At 40.8% G+C, this 17,583-nt stretch overlaps 1 protein-coding gene across 2 annotated transcripts in view; it reads right to left on the bottom strand.

The window, feature by feature from the left end:
- Positions 1 to 542: 542 nt before the first annotated feature.
- The window catches only part of FUT8 (fucosyltransferase 8), a 96,840-nt gene continuing 79,799 nt past the window's right edge, over positions 543 to 17,583 (bottom strand). For both annotated transcript variants that reach the window (XM_066630697.1, XM_066630689.1), the window contains exons 7-10: positions 9,723 to 9,969; positions 8,260 to 8,436; positions 6,883 to 7,033; positions 543 to 1,752 (exon numbers count right to left, since the gene is read on the bottom strand). In XM_066630697.1, coding sequence (XP_066486794.1) covers positions 1,435 to 1,752; positions 6,883 to 7,033; positions 8,260 to 8,436; positions 9,723 to 9,969 — 893 coding nt within the window. In that variant the 3' untranslated portion in view covers positions 543 to 1,434. The remainder of the gene's footprint in view (positions 1,753 to 6,882; positions 7,034 to 8,259; positions 8,437 to 9,722; positions 9,970 to 17,583) is intronic.

Here is a 17,583-nt window from a genome sequence, read left to right on the forward strand (position 1 = left end):
TTGGGCAAATAAACCTGAGGATATATGAGGATGTACATACAGCATTGCTGAACTGGCATCAGAATTGACAAACACCTAACACCAGTCCTACATTAGCTATGCCTCTTTTTCCAATTATGCACCCACCATGTAATTCTAGGTGCTATAAACTCCATCATTTCCCCAAATGTGTTTATCAAGCAGTTCAGTATGTCAAATTCACTCATGAGAAACAATTTTTATCATGCACTCTAAACCCTTCTTAAGTGAAGAGAAATCAGAACGATCTCACTTTAACGCCATAAACTCTACCATGATGTTCCTATGGCATCATTTTATTCTCAAATGGAACATGAAAAACCTAACACAATGGCACTTAAGTTTCAGCTTTATTCAACTGTAAAAACAAATTCCCGAATGGGCAGCCTAATCCTAATAAAGCAGCCCATAAAGTGTGCTCCAGCATTGCTCGCTGCTGGAGTGCTCAAGGAAAGGCTGAGCCTTCCTGGGTGCCTCACTGGACATCGCCCTAGCCTGTTTTTTGGATTAGTAAGGAATCAGAAAAATGGTCAGTAAATTTCCCTGTGACACAAAGATGCTAAAATGCCTGCGGTTTGTCAAATTTACTCTCAGAGAACATCGGCAAGTGAATAAATAAATGCTGTAGAAAGATAAACAATTGATACTTCCTGATTTTAAAAAATCAAAATTACTTGGTAGAAATGCAGCAATTTTTTTTAATTTATTTTTTTGTTATCAAAGACAATGTCCAGAAACAGTACTAAAGAATCAGTTCATGGCATTGTTTTACAAAAGTTCCTACCAGACAACTATTTTATTGTTGGATGTACTCTTTATTAATGGTGAGATGAACTAATCAATGGAATTGCTAACAAAACTCTTGTAAAGAAAGGTCCTGATTTTTGAATCTATTGTTTGGAGCAAGATTGGTGGACACGACAACATCAGTTAAAGTCAAGAACGACTCTTACCCATCAATGGAATTAGGCATGGCTCTTCTAAAAGGTCACTAGATCTTCCAAAGAGAGGCACCATATTTTAAACTCTGCACATACAAAATATGCTCATGTCACTCGAATTACACAATGCAGCAGTGTTAAAAGTCTTATTATAGTCTATTAATGGCAAAAAACTGAGCCCAAAGCTCATATATGACTCATGGGGGGACACACAGTCTCAGAGAGTCAGACAGTTAAAAAAACCCATTCTCTGTTGCCTGTGTATTAGTGTGCATGGGTGTGACCGCATGTAACAAAAAAGTCCAAACAGTGGCCCATCCAACTGTTCCAAGCTGTGTCTCCAGGCTCCGTGAAAAAGGCTTCTATTTTAACTGTGTGTTAAAATACAATTTCACATCCCACAAGAACCAACTGTTGGTATGGTTTGTTGAAAGAACCTCAAAGTGACAGTTGCCGAGAGTCATCCTGCTTGCCTTTATTTGTCGGCCTCGGGATATGTGGGATACTTGACTGTCTCAATCTTCTCCTTTACTTTGTAGGAGGGGTATAAGCCTGTTTTTCCTAATTTTCTGTTGATGCCTTTTGAGTAACCATCCCAGTGGTTTCCAGCAACACCAATGACATCTCCAGGTTCCATTGGGATTTCATCAGCAGTTCGAGGATGGTGAGCATAAATGGCAATCTGGTTGTGGGCATTTTGTCCCCCAAAATAATAGATATCATCTAAAGAGTGAAAGAAGGCTGATGCATCTGGATGCAACGTCTGCATGATTTCATAGGCAACTCGACAAACCTAGGAAGAGTACAAAAAAGCAGTAATTAGTACACAGGAATGTTTAGATGGTGATTTACTACTATTACATCGCTAGATAGGTAGCTAAATAAATGGTCCCCTGTCCAAAAGGGCTCTCAGTGTAAAAAAAGATGCAGAACAAATACCAGCAAACAGTCACTGGAAAAGACACTGTGCTGAGGGTGAACAGAGACAGTTGCTCCTTCCTTGCTAAATATAAGAGGAGCACCACTTTAAAAAGTACCCCTTTGCCCAGTTAGCAAAGGATCTAAACCAACACATTTCTCCTATCTCAGAAATACTTTAGTGGACTTTACCTCTCACAATTCTTAAAGCAAACAAACAATGTTGACCCCTTTATTACATTCTGAACAGCAGTAAGGACCCAATCCTATCCAACTTTCCAGTGTCAATGCAGCTGCAATGTAGCCCTGAGGCAAGGGAATGCAGAGGTAAGGCTTCCATGACTCCCCCCCCCCCCACACACACACACACATGCCTCAGGAGGCAGCACATGCCCCACTGGCACAGCTGCTGCAGCAATTGTTGGCTAGGATTGGGCTCTAAATCTTTACACATTTCAGTTAAGGGGAAAAACCGAGAATTCTACTTAAGGGCATTTATCATGTTGGAGAAAGAGGTTATAAAAGATTTTTGCTCATTGTAAGCAATTTGTAAAAAAAAATAAAAATAAAGCACTGCTATTCACAAGATCTATGATTTCTTTGGAGATTATACTTTTCATATGTCTCCTGCAGACTGGAGTTCTACCTTCTAGTCATTATGAATACTTGCAAATACCTGATCTTCTCCTGAAGTTATGCAAGCAAAGACTCATAACCACTTTATCCCTGACAGGTAATACAATAATAAATCCAGATCTGCCAACTTGCCTTCAATAATCTCCCAGTCACCACCATGATTTGCTGGTGGTAAAGGATTCAGGGCTCAGACAGCCCTCAGGGCAAGATACAAAAAGTTGCTATTTCCCCAATTCCCCTCCTCACATTCTGCAAAAGCCCCTTTTGTGGCATAGTTGCACTGAACAACAGCTTAACAGAAAGATATGTTAACCAGTATTGGTTAACTTGCACCAAGACTGGGAGCCAAGTACCAGTTCATATACAGCAGGGGTCTCCAAACCCCAGCCCAGGGGCCAGATGCGGCCCGCGGCAAGCCTCTAACCAGCCCACAGCCAGCCTCTTGTCCCCTGAAAGCCTCTGGCCCACTCAAATGAACACGACCAGAACTGTGCTCTGATTGTGTCTGGAGGGTGTTCTGAGGGCCAGAAAGGTTGAATTAATGAGCCCATTCATTCATTTATTCACTCAACTAAGTCCTATCACTAATTTATTTAAATTTTATATTAAGTTTTTTTTCTGGTCTTCAACACCATGCCAGATATTTGATGCAGCCCTCTGGCCAAAAAGTTTGGAGACCCCTGATATATAGTATGACTTGCATCTCACCAACAGGTGGCAAAACAAAACTTTGTTCTTTCCTTAAACATAAGCTGTTTCCAAGACTTTTTTATTAGTTTCTACAGTAAATCATAACCACTGCTAACTGAAATGGGGAGGCAGTGGCATAGCTAAGGGGGTGCAAGGGGTGGCAGTCGCACTGAGCCACAAGCTTTAGGGGGGGCAACAAGCTGAGCTTGACACTAGTGGCCAAAATGGTGAAAATCTTGGTATGTACGATTAGTACCATCATGTTATATATCATTGGAAAGGTAATTTAATGCAGAATGTAATGAAACAAACAAATGAAATATCTGTTTTCTATCAAATGTTATGGTCAATTAATCAGAAAATGAAAACACAACTTCCTTAAGGAACAAAAAGTGGATTTCTTTAACTCAAAACTGACCTATGAGACTGATTGTTCTGAGAGCCAATGAGATGTTATGATACAGCATAGAACCAATAAGGTGTTAGTATGAGTCAGCTCTCATTTCCATGTACCACAATATAGTTACTCCTGCTAACTTGTAAAGAGGCACTTTTTCAAATGGTGCTCCTCTTATATTTAGCAGGGGGAGGATAACCATCCCTCTTCACCCCAGCACAGTGTCTCAAACCAATATGTTTTATTTCTTTACTTAAGAAAGTACACGTTTTATTTCTTTACTTAATTAAATTTGATTTTGTCATGAAGGAGCGGCTACAGAATCTCCTTTGATCCCAGGCAGATAGCTGCCTTAGCTATGCCACTGGCTGGTGGGAGATGGCAGATCAATTGGGTGGTGAACTGCCGGGGGTAGGAGGCAGGTTTTCCCCCCAATCTGCACTTTTAAAAAAGCCCAGGCATGATGTTACTTCCAGATGTGACATCACTTCTGAGGCAACATTTTGAGCTCTGCACTGGGTTACATGTTCATTAGCTATGCCACTGTGGGGAGGGTTGGCATGTCTCTCCTGTCTCGTCTGCTGCATACAAAGCCTTATTCAATCTTAACTATACTAGTCACTCAGCTTCTGAATGGCCTGGGATCCAACTCTCTGTGACATAAGGAGGCTTTGTTGCAAGTGTGTGCCTACACTTGCAAGTCCACAGATTTAAGTGCAATTTCAACATTTATTATGAAGGTCTCAGGAACTGCTGTGGGCCCAGAAGCACAGTTTCATATGAAGCAGCCTTCCACCTGAATGGGATATTTTTATTTAATTGTTAAAATATGCGTACCCTGTCATTTGGACCCCAAGGTGGCTTACAACTTATCAGTCAAATATACACCAACCAATAAAGGGCCTAATAAATGGGGAAAAATGAAGAGTGCAACCACAGAATATAAAAACCAAGAAAAATCACATCCATGCAAAAACCTGACATCACGAAAAAGCGTTGGATAAACATAAAAGACCACTAAAGATATCCTGTCACTGACAACTTAGTCATAGCAGTTTAAAGCCTCAAGTCTGAATTACTGCATCCTTAACAAACTTTTAAAAAGCTTCAATTACATCAAACATAGCAGCATCCTCCATTAAGAATATTAGAAAAACTGAAGCTGAAGGGTCCTCCACTTCACTGGATCAAATTCCTATTCATTATGAAGACCTGAAGTGACCCAAGGCACCTAGAAAGCCTCTGTGTCCTCCGAATATGGTCCTGCTTAACAGCTATGTTCCTCAGGAATTAATACAACACCTCCCCCCCCCCTTTAGAATTGTCGAGAGTGATATCTTCACATCAGACCCTAGGCCTGATCATTGGAAAAGATTACATAGAATGACTAATAAACTCATGACCTTCAGAGCAATGTATGAAATTCTTCATTTTCAGAGTTGCCACCAGAATCGATTACATTGAATATGAATTAAAAGATAAAGACAGGACAGAGTAGCAGCAGGGGAAAAAAAAGGGTGGGTTGGTGCTGAAAAATGAATAGTACACAACTCCCAGGGAACACTGAAACAACAATGAGGCCAATTGCCATTTTTTAGTTCATCCTTATACTTTGGAAGGAGGTAAAGAACGATGGTGATAAATGCTTTAATTTTAAGAAGCAGAACAATACTATATAAACAAAATAAATTTAAATCTAAAGTGATTCAAACGTGTATTCCTTTACTAGCCGACAAGTACAGAGTCATTTATCAGCAGCCCAGATTTACACATTCCCTATTAGTTCATTTTTCTCTAATGGAATGGTAACAATATTTGTTATGTATATTACAATTTTCTAATGCATACATGGGTTACTAAGGAAAAAGGCCCTTTTTTGCTGCTACCAAAAATGAGGTGATTTTTTTGCCCCTTAAAAATTGGTGAAAACCTATCTAGCCTTCATGATAAATAAGGGAGAAACCTAGTAGATTGATTGCTCCAGATATTCTTTTATGCTATTGTGTCTCATTTCTGCAAAATGAGTAGATAAATCCCATGTAGATTCTTTAAGCCTACATAATAGAGTCAAAATCCCTGAAAACTGAAGATTGAGTTTTGAGGGAATATGGTTATTTTTAGAAAAAAATATTTAATAGAAGCTCTTTCTCTCAGTCACAAAGTGTGGTCACAATTCACTAGAAATCTGTCTGCAAGAGACCCATAAAAACAAGCATAAATGGCAAAAGCTTATCAACATGTACAACTCACTAATTTACAGATGTGACAAATACCAAGCAGCATAAACACTGTGTTCAGGGTTTTTGTTGTTTTGTGTTTTTAAAATCAGTGTAAGATGGAAAATGATCATATGATCAAGCTGAGATAGACAGGAATAATTGAAGCTATAGTCGGTTTGCAGAGTTATGTATGTAGACACATGTAGTGTCTTTGAAATTAAAATCAGTTGCTTCAGCAGGTAGTAGATTCTACTAACAAATTGCTCTTAAAAAGTTAGAAGCTTTCCAAACTATAATCTACCATATTTCCCATTATATTTTCCTGCAATATTAATCCAAAACATTCTGTCTTATTGCCTATACAAATACATAATTGGTAGATGCCCATCACTGTGATGTGTGGAGTATATGTAGAAGTAAGTCTCATATACTACAGAGACCTGGAAAGGCAGGTTTGTAAAGCAACTATGCATTCTGTGGACAAAGTCACACTGTTTTTCAAATAAGCCTGGTCAATGGAATCATTAGTTATTTGATTTTTCTCTGTAAACCGCTTTTTGAACTGTTTGTTGAAAAGCAGTATATAAATACGGTTTTTATTTATTAATTATTATTATTATTATTAAGATTTTTGGTTTGGGGGAACAAGGTTGTGGAGAACAGGGTTGCAGAGGTTTTACTTCTAAGAGCATCACTTTCTTTCCCTGTAAGATATAATAGCAACCATTAATTTCTATAGGATACATGGAAAAAGGTATAATACAGGAGTGGTTTTACATAGCCAGGGAACTTCTTTACATAACTGTGTAGGTTAAAAGTACAATGTTTTGTTTTGTTTTTAAGGCAGTCTAATAGAGACTAAGGACATTCAGTGCCTTCCAGGAACCAAAGAATATTAAGAAATTGGAAAAAGAAATAGCAAAACCTGTGGGAATTTAGGAGTCCCTGTGGTTTTTGCTCTGCTGCTGGTATTCCATGCTACAGCAAAAATATAGCCCTTCCAGGTTTTTGTGCTCCTGAATTACTGACACACAGAAACTTACTGAAACACATACAAACTTACCTGTGAAGAAAATGTACAGACCAGAAAGTCTGTCTGAGACAAGAAGTGTATATCCAGAATAACACCCCGCAAAGAATTTTCAGTGTAGCGATTATGGAGGCCTGCTGACCATGATATGGAGTTGTCACTAATGAATTCATAGTTTGGATACCTGGAAAAAATGCATCACAACATCAAACATCCTAATTTTAAATCAGACTGTGATGTCTTTGTGACCTACAGCCTTTATTCAAAATAAAAATTTGAGGCTTCTTCTCTTATTATTCTAAACAGAAATGAATCACAATAGTTCTATCATGCCAACTATCTGTGAAATATTAGTAATCAAGCACTTTCAGGTGTATTTCAAAAGGGTTACTATAAGACCAGAGCGGTTATACCAGAGCTGTTACACCATAGTTTCAGAAGTACATGATGTAAGGTACACGTTACTTCTCTTATCAGTGTAACATTCTCACACTTTTGAAAACATAAAAGATCAAAATAACACAAATTTTAGTTTATAAATACTCACCTTGGAATCATTTCACCTGTAACATAATCAAGAACAACAGCCCCGAAAAAGACGAAATGCATTAGCCCTCAACTAGCAGCTCCAGTATGCACACAGAATTTATGCAAGCAGAAACAGCAATTCTGGGGAAATCTCTGCACATGATGGGTATTTTTGCAATACTCTGTTGTTCATCTTGAAGTGAATGCAGTAGACTCTGAAGCTCTCTGTGCACACTGGAAGTCTGCGCAGGTTGGATCATGATAATGGTACAGATTGTGATTGAATATTTTCATCCTTTAACTTTCTAGACCAGCAGTTCCTAAAGTTCTACTTGAACTTTGGGACCGCAATACATTTTTGCATGTATTTTGCATGGGTGGGTGGATGGCAGCAACATGATCCCCAGAATCATGCCACTGCCAGGGAAAAAAGGGGGGTTCTGTACTCACCAAAGTGAGTGCCGGCCTCTGGGGAGTATGAGGAACCCCGCAGAAACTTCCACAGGGCTCCCCAAGCCTCTGATTAACTAAAAATAGCGATCAAAAACCACTTCCAGTTTCACATGAAGCCCTGCTCCACAGTATCCTTATCCTCTGCAAAGCCCGACACTGAGGCTCTCAAGTCTGCGCTGGCAAAACAGCCAGCATAGACCTGAGAAACTCCACTGCAGGACCTGGGGCTTTCCCCAGGGGAATGAGGGTCCCTCCTCTAAGGGGATATCTGGTGGCCTTGGTGGTGCCACTAAAGTGGTAGCCATTTTGGTGCCACTGCACCTGGCGCCGCTACTGGGGATAGGATTGTGCTACCTGGCTGTAATCCTATCTTACTCACTGGAAATAAACACCTCTGTTTATACCTACTACATACAAAGATGGGCTTACTTGGCTTTTGCCTCTTGCAATAACGAAGGATCATCTGTAGCCAAATAGACCCGTTTTTTGTCAATATGCATTCTGCGGGAGAGGAGCTGAAAACGTTCTTCAACATGTACCATGTATTCTTCAATAGGATGAAATGCTGCTTCAGTTCCAACTTTATCTGTCCTCCGGACATGAATACTAGCAAATAAAAATAAAAAAAACTTGTTGGCTCTGTTTCTGTTCTGGTGCTTCACTGGAATGAATTTAAACATAAATAAGAATAGGGAGACAACTTCATTCTGAGAACAATCTGCCTGCGGCCACAGGGCATAAGGTGGTTACATGTCTCCCTGGGAAATGAATACTCGCCTGCCCTTGAAAAACCAAATATAATCGTTACACATTTTGGAGGCCAAGCATCAATAGGAATGTCACAGTGGAATTATAGCATTATAATTTTGCAAATACCTTCAAGCCACTATTGCTGAACAGGCTCAGTCTGACCTTCTTTTATATACAGGTTTGAATTGAGTTGCCAGGTTGCAGAATTTAAATGCGTTAAAGAGACGATGCATATATCCTAAGTGTATATTTGCAAAGATAAAATATGTCTTGATTCAATTTAAGACAGACTTCTCTCTTTCCCCCAGGTTTAACCATCTTAAAACATGGTAGCTGCACTTGCATAAGTAGTAATTTTTAAGTCACATATTTAACTGGGAAGTACTTCTGTAAAATTTCAGGGTTGAATTTAGCTACCAGGGTTGAACAAGCTACCAAGTTAAATTTTGATGCTGGGGTTTTCTCCCCCCTCCCCTCTTCACTAGGACAGAATAAAAAAGTAGAAGTGTCTTGTCTTTAGCAAGCTATGATATGATCAGGATAGAATTATATGCTGTTTTGTAACCCGTAATGTAATTGTTTAAGTGCTAGAAACATATTGTGTGGATGAAATGAAACTGAAGCATGAAAATAAGTAACTTAATAAAATAAGCTAATTTGTAAAAAATGGAACAGAAGTTATGTACTACTTCATAAACAATGCATAAACTTGTGGAACTAATCATTGCTGCAAGATACAGTAACAGCCACTCGATCAGAGAATTTTTTAAAAGACTAAACAAACTCATGCATGATGGGACTATCAGTGGTTCTCAGTCAGGATAGCTAAATGGAACTTTCACATCCAAAAGCAGTATACCTGTGTTGGATGGCAAAGTACAAGTGGCGAGGGCACCTTCACATCCCACCTGCGCACTTACACAAAAGATACAGTTGCAAGTAGTCAGCATCCTTTATTCTCAATGCTTTTAAATTTATGAACCTCTCAGGCATATTTGATAGAAGCCAACAGAACGCTGGATTAGATAGATTTTTGGAATGTTAAGTTATCCTAATTTCAATTCTGAATTTCAAACTTCAATTCCAACTTCTGAATAGGTGCAAATAGGACTGCAGCCTTAGCTGCTAATAAAAAGTCTTACCCAATAACTGGATGTTTAAAACCAAGTTTCCTGGTAGCTTCTTCTATTTCCTTCTCTAGCCAAGGCTGTGGACGAATCAAGTATTTGACAAACTGTGAGACCCACCACACTGCAGGATCCCCATGGACACGGATTAGTCTGTCTGCCAGATCTTCCGGAATAGCTAGTGGCAAATATGGAGGCCGCGGGTGTAGACTGTCAACTATAGGTAGTTCTATTACTTGAACATCTTTATCATTTGTCTCACCTGAAAAAGATAAAGAATGAATCGAATGCTTCCGTTTATACAAGGAAAACATACAGGGTCCCACATGTAGGCACAAAGTGCTCTTCTGTTTATAAGAGGTACATCATCCACTCTTAAACACTTCTGATACTGGGTTAATCTTTTCTTTGCCATAAATTTGCACACTTGGACTGAATGTACACTTTGGCTGAAATATTAAAATTAAGTTACATAAATTAATTTCATACTTTCCGTCTAACCCTTTTCTTGTTGGATACTCATTCTGGAGATGAGAGAAATCAAAAGCTCCTTTAAAGTAGCTTTAACTATAGCCTTATTAAAGGTCAACCCAGACATGCATTACAATTTAGGATACAGATAATTATGTAAACAAAGGGATGGGTGGCCAGGAAAAATAAGGTAGCAGAAAAAAGGCATGCAGGTGTCCCCCTGTATCTGTGAGGGTTCCACCCCACACCCTGTGGATATGGAAACCACAGGTGTGGGGAATCCTATATAAATACCCCCCTCATGCCCATTACCTTTGTTTTTCTTTTGAATCAATTGAAGTGCAAGTGTTTGTAAACAAAGGAATGTTCTTTCTTAACTGAAGAATGGAAGAAGCAGACAAGCAGGGATGAGACTAACCAAACATTAATAGGAAGCAGGAACTGTCCTGCTTCCTGTTAACATTTCGTTACTTTTCCTCTAGAGTGCAGGCTGCTTGCCTGCACCTCTCATTTTTTAGTTAAGCAAGCATGTTCCATTCCTAACAAGAAACACCCGTGCTTCAAACGCTTCTAAAGAAAAACGAAGATCCTGTAATGGCTGCCGGGGGGGGGGGGATCTGCAGATGAGTGAAATCACAGATAACTAATCTGTGGATATGAGGGGGAGGAACAACTGTATTTTGCAAAGCACAAAAAGTGATACAAGTTTAGACAGCTCAATTAAGTTTGGATTTACCATGAGAAGACAAAGACCACCCAATAATTCAACACCCAAGGTCTGAACAAGACAGCAAGATATAACCACACAGAGTAACAGTTCATGAATGCTGAATATGAAAATGATAAAGCAGAGTATTTAGAAATCACTTGGTACTATTAAAAATTACTGAATGTCAAAAATTTGATCTTAGTCTTGCCCTTTGATAGGATGCTCACACTTTATGGATGAGGCTGTCCATCCCTTCTATTTCATCTCCATTAATATCCTGCATGTGGCAACTGCTCAGAATCAAGATGCAGCAGCAACGTCTGATGCCTTTGAGCATGCAAGGGGCATGCTATGTCAGTTGAGCTTAGCTGACAAGGTCACCAGTTTTCCTCCGCTTTTTACTAGAGCGCTGCTGTAGAATTGTGGCTAAATGTGTAAGGTTTGAAATTCTGGTTCTCTCCCCTCTCAGTCATAAACTCATTAGCTGTGCCTAGAAAATGTTGCTCTCTCTGCCTCAGATCTTGACTTGCAATATTCAACAAGTATTAATGTAAAAAATACAACCAATTTATTTCAAATCATGTGACTACATCCCCATTTGAGGTCAGCAGAGAAGCTTCCTAATCAAGAAGTGAAACAACAAAATCATGTCATGAGCAAAAACAAAAACTCATTATGACATTTTAAGGCATATACTATAAAGAGCTAAATAATTATCCTGATAATTTCTGTTTCTGGGAGAGACAGTGCTCGCTGTTTTTTACTTGCACAGAGTACAAAGTGTGAACAAATGCAGAATGAATGATTCCTCCAGCCATGACTGCTATGCTTAGCTTAGCTGCTTCCTGCCCTGTGGGAGCCGGAAGAGAGCAAGTCTCAGTCACACTGTGAGGGTTCCACAGCCTGTCCTGCCACAAGCTGGGGAGAAGGGATAGGAAAAAAGTGAGTCAAAGTCCTGCAATTCTTGCCCCTTCCAAGGACTGCTCTGGGAAGGCACCAGAGACGAAAGAACCCAGCCCTTCCACTTCTCTGACTGAGGGGGAAAGCTAGAAATGAAACTGAAACAATTGCTGCTGCCGCCACAAATACTGAAACCTGGCTGGATTCAAACATGGACCCTGTTGCATACCAGCCAGGCAAGGTCAGTCTGGGGAATCACTACCAAGCCTGAGCCATCCTGGAACCACTGGAGAATATGATGTGTTTTTAGAGATGAGACTTCTTTCTCAGACTTGAGAATCACAAAGGCACAATTCGGGAGTTTCAAGCAATTAAAAAACATGTTATTTTCAGCATTGACTGTGCATGGAATAGGCAAGGCAAAAACTTTAGGTCAAGCCTGGAGGAAATTGTGGCTGGCTGTTACATTTGCTGAGGGATCGTCACATAAAGAAGACTTCAAAGGGCTTTAACCTTCATAAGACAGACATAGTTCAAGAAATTGTTTCAAAGTTTAAAACACACTCCCCCTCAAACCTTGAATGAGAAGTTAATCAGGTAGATGCAGAAGACTGGATTGTTTCAGATAGAGGGCTGAAGTGTTGCATACTGTAACTAATGAAGATTTAATTACAGGTGTGCCCCTGAACCTGCAGGAGTTCCATTCTAGAACCTCCTGGGGTTAAGTCAGGGTTTTTCAAACTGGGGCATCATGACACCCCAGCCTGTGAGCCCTGGCCTCTGCCCCCATAAGGGGTGGGGGCAACCTGGAGGCAGGGAGGATGCGGGGGCTGCAGGGGCTTTGGTGCACTTACCCAAGCCTCCTGCAGCCTCCCCACGCTGCGGGGAGCCCAGCGCGACCTGCAGCAGGGCTCCCCACAGCAGTGAAAGTAAATGCGCTCCACTTCCACTTTAGCAGAGGCAGGGCACAATCGCTCTGCATTTATTTTCACTGCTGCAGGGAGCCCTGCTGCCGGTTGCGCTGGGTTACCCGCAGCCTGGGGAGGCTGCAGGAGGCTTGGGTAAGTGCACCCAAGCCCCTGCAGCCCCCCCGGTGGCACGATCCTGGGGATCGCGCCACTGCCTTCCCCCACCCCCACTGCCTCCCCCCCACCCACACAAGTACTTAGTGGCTCTCAAACTCTCCCAGAGAGTTTGAGAACCACTAGGTTAAGTGAAACCATGGATAGGCTAACGCCTTCCCCCACCCACTGGAGCAGAGAGGTGCACCCCTAGCCTCCAGAGGGTCTCCTGAGCCCAGCAGAGGTCATGGACGTCCATCTGTGGCCTCTGCCAGGCTGACTGAGCCCAACAGTGAAAAAGTCACTTTCGATTTATCTGTAATACCAGAAGTGATGTTTCTAATGCCTTATAATGCACTGGAAAGCCTGGGGAAGAGGCATTATAAGTCATTTCATGGAAAAACTGGAAGTGACTTTTTCCCCACAGACAGGCTCAGAGGACCCACCAGAGGGGAGGGCAGCAGATCTCCCCTCACCTCCAGAGGGGAAACAAATGGTAGGGGCTGAACCTGATCCTCAGGTAGGTGAAGCCATTGGTATGGAATCTATGGATATGGGGGTCCCCCTGTAATGCTGTTCTGAATGCAGACTCTTGTCAACAAAAATCTTCAGAATGAATTTTCCAACAAAGAAATTGCTGCAGATAATATTTCTTGGGCTAAAGATGCTATTGTGTTTTGTACACTTTTTAAGTTTCCCAAAAGTCAGCTGTGTAACTCAGCCCAGTAAGTAATACAATTATAGATTTTGCATTCTACTTTTTTCCAGAAATTGCAGGCATATACCAAGCAAGCAGATGTTCACCAGATGTTTAGGAAAGCCAGTAAGCAACTACAGATTCTCCAAGCATATCCAAAAAATCAGCAGTGGAAATGCTGGGGGAAGTAGAACTTAAAGTGCGGAAGAAGGAGAACTGACTGCATCCAAGATGGATGTATCTGTTCAACTAAGTTAAATACTGGCCTCTTTCCGAGACAGGCAAGACAAACCCTTTTCCATATTTTATATGCACTCTTATAACTGACATGCAATGTAAGCCCCCCCCCCCCCCCCGAAAAAAGATTTTTCTGAAAAACTTCATATACTGAACACCAACAAATCCTTATCTCTCTCTTTGAATGGGACCTCTTTCCCTTTGTTTGTATGAATCATGGAACAGGCTCAATTACAGACATGAATCTGGAGTTGTCTTATAACACTAAATATACTTTTGATACAAAATGGAGTAGGAAAGTCATCGCAGTATCAAAATTGGGGATTTTCATTTAAAGGCTTAACCTTTAGAAGACTGTGTGGGAAAATATGAAAAATATCCCTTTCTCAGAGAATACAGGAAGACTTCAAACGCAAACACAGAGGAGATAACAAGAGTATACAGGCATGTAACGCTTAACAGCCGCTCGCTTAAGGACAAACTGCATATATGACGGCTGTCAAAGCACAATAAAGATGCTCTTAATGAGGCAATTGAGTCTCCCATAGCCTGCAGCAGAGTGTCTGTTTACACAACAGAGAGAATCTTAATGCAAAGTAGAGGGAATCTATCTCCAGTAGCCTGTGCAGCCAGCTAGTGTCTGGCAGGGAATGTCTGTTTATACAACAAAGGCAACAGACGGGACTGAATGTTCACTTAATGACCTAATGACATAACAGGGATCAGAGAACGTATCCCCATCGTTAAGTGGCGCACACTTGTATTCTTAAAGGTACTAAATAAACTCAGTAAACAAGGCTTCATGTGTTTAATACAGAGATGATCTTATTCAGAGTCACCTCAAACTCACCTTCTTAGCAAAATTCTCCTGCGAAAAAAGCTCCCTGCTGTGAAATTGACAGGATTTGGCCCCATAGGGATGCCTATAGTAACCTTGCCTGAAGAACCCCTTGTTTGCCTTGGACAATGGCTTTGTTAGAGGTACTCTGTGCCCAACACGTAGCTTGAATTTATTTGTTAGAATGTCTGCTAACTTGCAAAGTTTAAAAAATGGATTTGGCCTCTTCAAAGTTTCCGAAAGCATTTATTAGGCCTGAAGTGTAGAAATGCCCATTACGTCTCCAGTAATGTTGACTGTCTCTTGTGGTTAATCATTGATAATAGAGTTGTTAAACAACAATTAACATCTCTCAGGATTGCTTTGAATGATAAAAGAGAAATAAAGTAGCTCCATTGAAAATACTGCCTGGGTGTCCCCACCCATCCCCCACGTGCAGTCGTCCATGTCAGGGAGGCAAGTTGAGAAACCATAACTACTAATTTTCACAATTTAATAAAATATGCATTTCACATTAACGAGTGTAAACAACCTCAAGAACAGGTTTAGTGTTTCCTTCCAAGTATTTATGGTATTATAATGCTTTAAAACCACCTAACTATCTTTCAGGAAGGAACTCTTAACTCTAGAAAGCAGTTAAACGTTATGAAAGATGGACAATTAAGAGCCCAATCCTGAGCTCCCATGGCACGTGGCTTCGGCAGCAACCAAAATGGCTGCCGCCACATCCTGTTCACCTCGGGTAGCACCTCAGAAGAAGGGGACTTTTCGTTCCCTTCCTCCAGGTAAGCCCCACACAAATGCTCAGGATCCAGTGGAGCAGAGCTCCACTGGTCCCACCTCCCTCCCTCCCTGCTCTCTCCCCCTTGCACGTCCCCCGGCATGCCTCCACTTACCTTACCATGGCTTGGCGGTCCATGCGACTGCCAAGTGGCGGAGCTTGGGCACCTGCCTGGTGCTAGCCCAGCACTGAGAGGCGCTGGGCTACCACTGGTGCTCGCCTGGAGATAAGCCTCACAAACGTGCCTTAGGACATGTTTGCAACACTGTGCGCTGACAGCGAGCTGGCGCACCGAGCCCACGATTGGGCTGTAAGTTGCAATTAAATTTGACCAGAGAAAGGCCAAATATTTATTCTGAATCATGCAAATACAAATACTTAACATTCTGAAAGACCTGGATTCATAGTTTCTCAAGAGGCCTGATAGGGCTTAGTGCCCAGAAGCAGGACTACCCAACTGTGCTGAATGGGGTGCTTTAAGATGTAGCAATTTGTGAGAATTTCAGGGGCATGTGAGTACCTTCGATTTAAACACAAAAGGCACATTAGCAGCAGAGGACGTTTGACAGAAGACGGAACTAAGGATGATATGTCACAAAGTTATGAAGGTCTAAAATGCTCCACTTCTCCTAGCCTTTGTACTCAAAATTTGGACTTCTAAGAAAAGTTCTAGGTACAAAAATAGAAGTCCCAAATAGCTATCGTACATGTGAAACTGTTAACATCAGCATCAAAGGAGTGGCAACTGTCATCCCTAAATTAAAGACATTTAAATTTTACTGCATCCAAGGAAATGCCAACATAAAAGTCATTGGTTGAAGGGGGTGGACTTACTGACTGGCAACCAGCACTTAGTTTTCTTCACTCAGCAGACACACTAAATGATTATTGAGAAATAGCATACTTCCACAATCATTATTCAAGACTGATAATGAAAAATACTGGCCTTTCAGGAAAAAAAATGCATTCATTATATCAAATTATCAGGAAAGGAGAAAAATAAATCAAGCAGGAGATGCTATAAATAATTTATCAAGCTTTCAAAGTGAACGGTTGTAATTTAAATATTCTCTTTTATTAAGCACTATCAGTATAATTGATTGCATATAAACAGAGATGGACTGGTTTAATGAGTTACATTCTGATCTGGATGCTCCCACTGAAACAACTTTGATTCCAGTATTTTTGCACTGTGATTGTTTCTGTTGGGAATAATGAATACAGAAGCCAAAAACTAAGATTAGGTTATTGTCTCCATGAAGAAGAGAAGGCATTTTCCTCTTACTATTACAAAGCTTTAGCTAGAGTCTCCCTTGGATAAAGGCAGATTGCTCACTTGTAACCAACATTCAGGGGTCATCACTGCGGGCAAACAAGATTTCAGTCTACAAAGCAGCATAAAAACCCGGTGCCATACCAATGGCCTTAAGCAGGAAGAATCTTTATCCCCCTCAGTTCACCATAATGCTCCAGGCCAAGTTTAAAATTCTAGCAGGCTTACCTTACAAGAGTTTGTGAATGCACAGATGCCAACTCATTTGTAGATTGGTAGCCTGTATTTCTTTTGTAGGCTCTGCACAGTCAAATGTAGACTAGAAATCTTACCTTTGTTAAGGCAGATCAGGTAATGGCATACAGGACAGCTACTGGTTTACAAGACAGCTAATTTTTCCAGTCAATATTGGATCCAAGAATAACAGAAAACATAATATAGGGATTCCCTCTCCTAGGGTCTTAAATTACCACATCCCAATTGTGATAACATTTTGACAAAGAGGATCATCAGGGATTTTTCCCCAAAAGGAGCATCTGATAGTGAATGAGAAGTCATTTCCCAATCCTGATATGGATGTGCATGAAGCACACTCCTAAATACCCAGTGATATGGGCTTTCTATGAGCCCCTATACTCTGCTCTCTGATCCAAGAAGGATCATTCCACTAAAATCGAGCGATACAGTAGCAAGGAGAATTTCTTCTGCAGAAATCAAAAGAGGTGTTTTCATGATTTCTCCTTCAAAACAAATAAATTAGCACAACTGAAGCAAGACTTGACTTTGGTAAAGACATGCATGAAAGTCTCAGTGAAGACCAACAACGGTCCAGAACCATTCACAGTCATCACTATTGTGCCCAATACTAAGCTTGACACAAACATCAGAATTAAAGGAAAAGCAGCAACC

The sequence above is a fragment of the Tiliqua scincoides genome, chromosome 1 (assembly GCF_035046505.1).
Source record: "Tiliqua scincoides isolate rTilSci1 chromosome 1, rTilSci1.hap2, whole genome shotgun sequence".
In the NCBI taxonomy this organism is placed as follows: Eukaryota; Metazoa; Chordata; class Lepidosauria; order Squamata; family Scincidae; genus Tiliqua; species Tiliqua scincoides.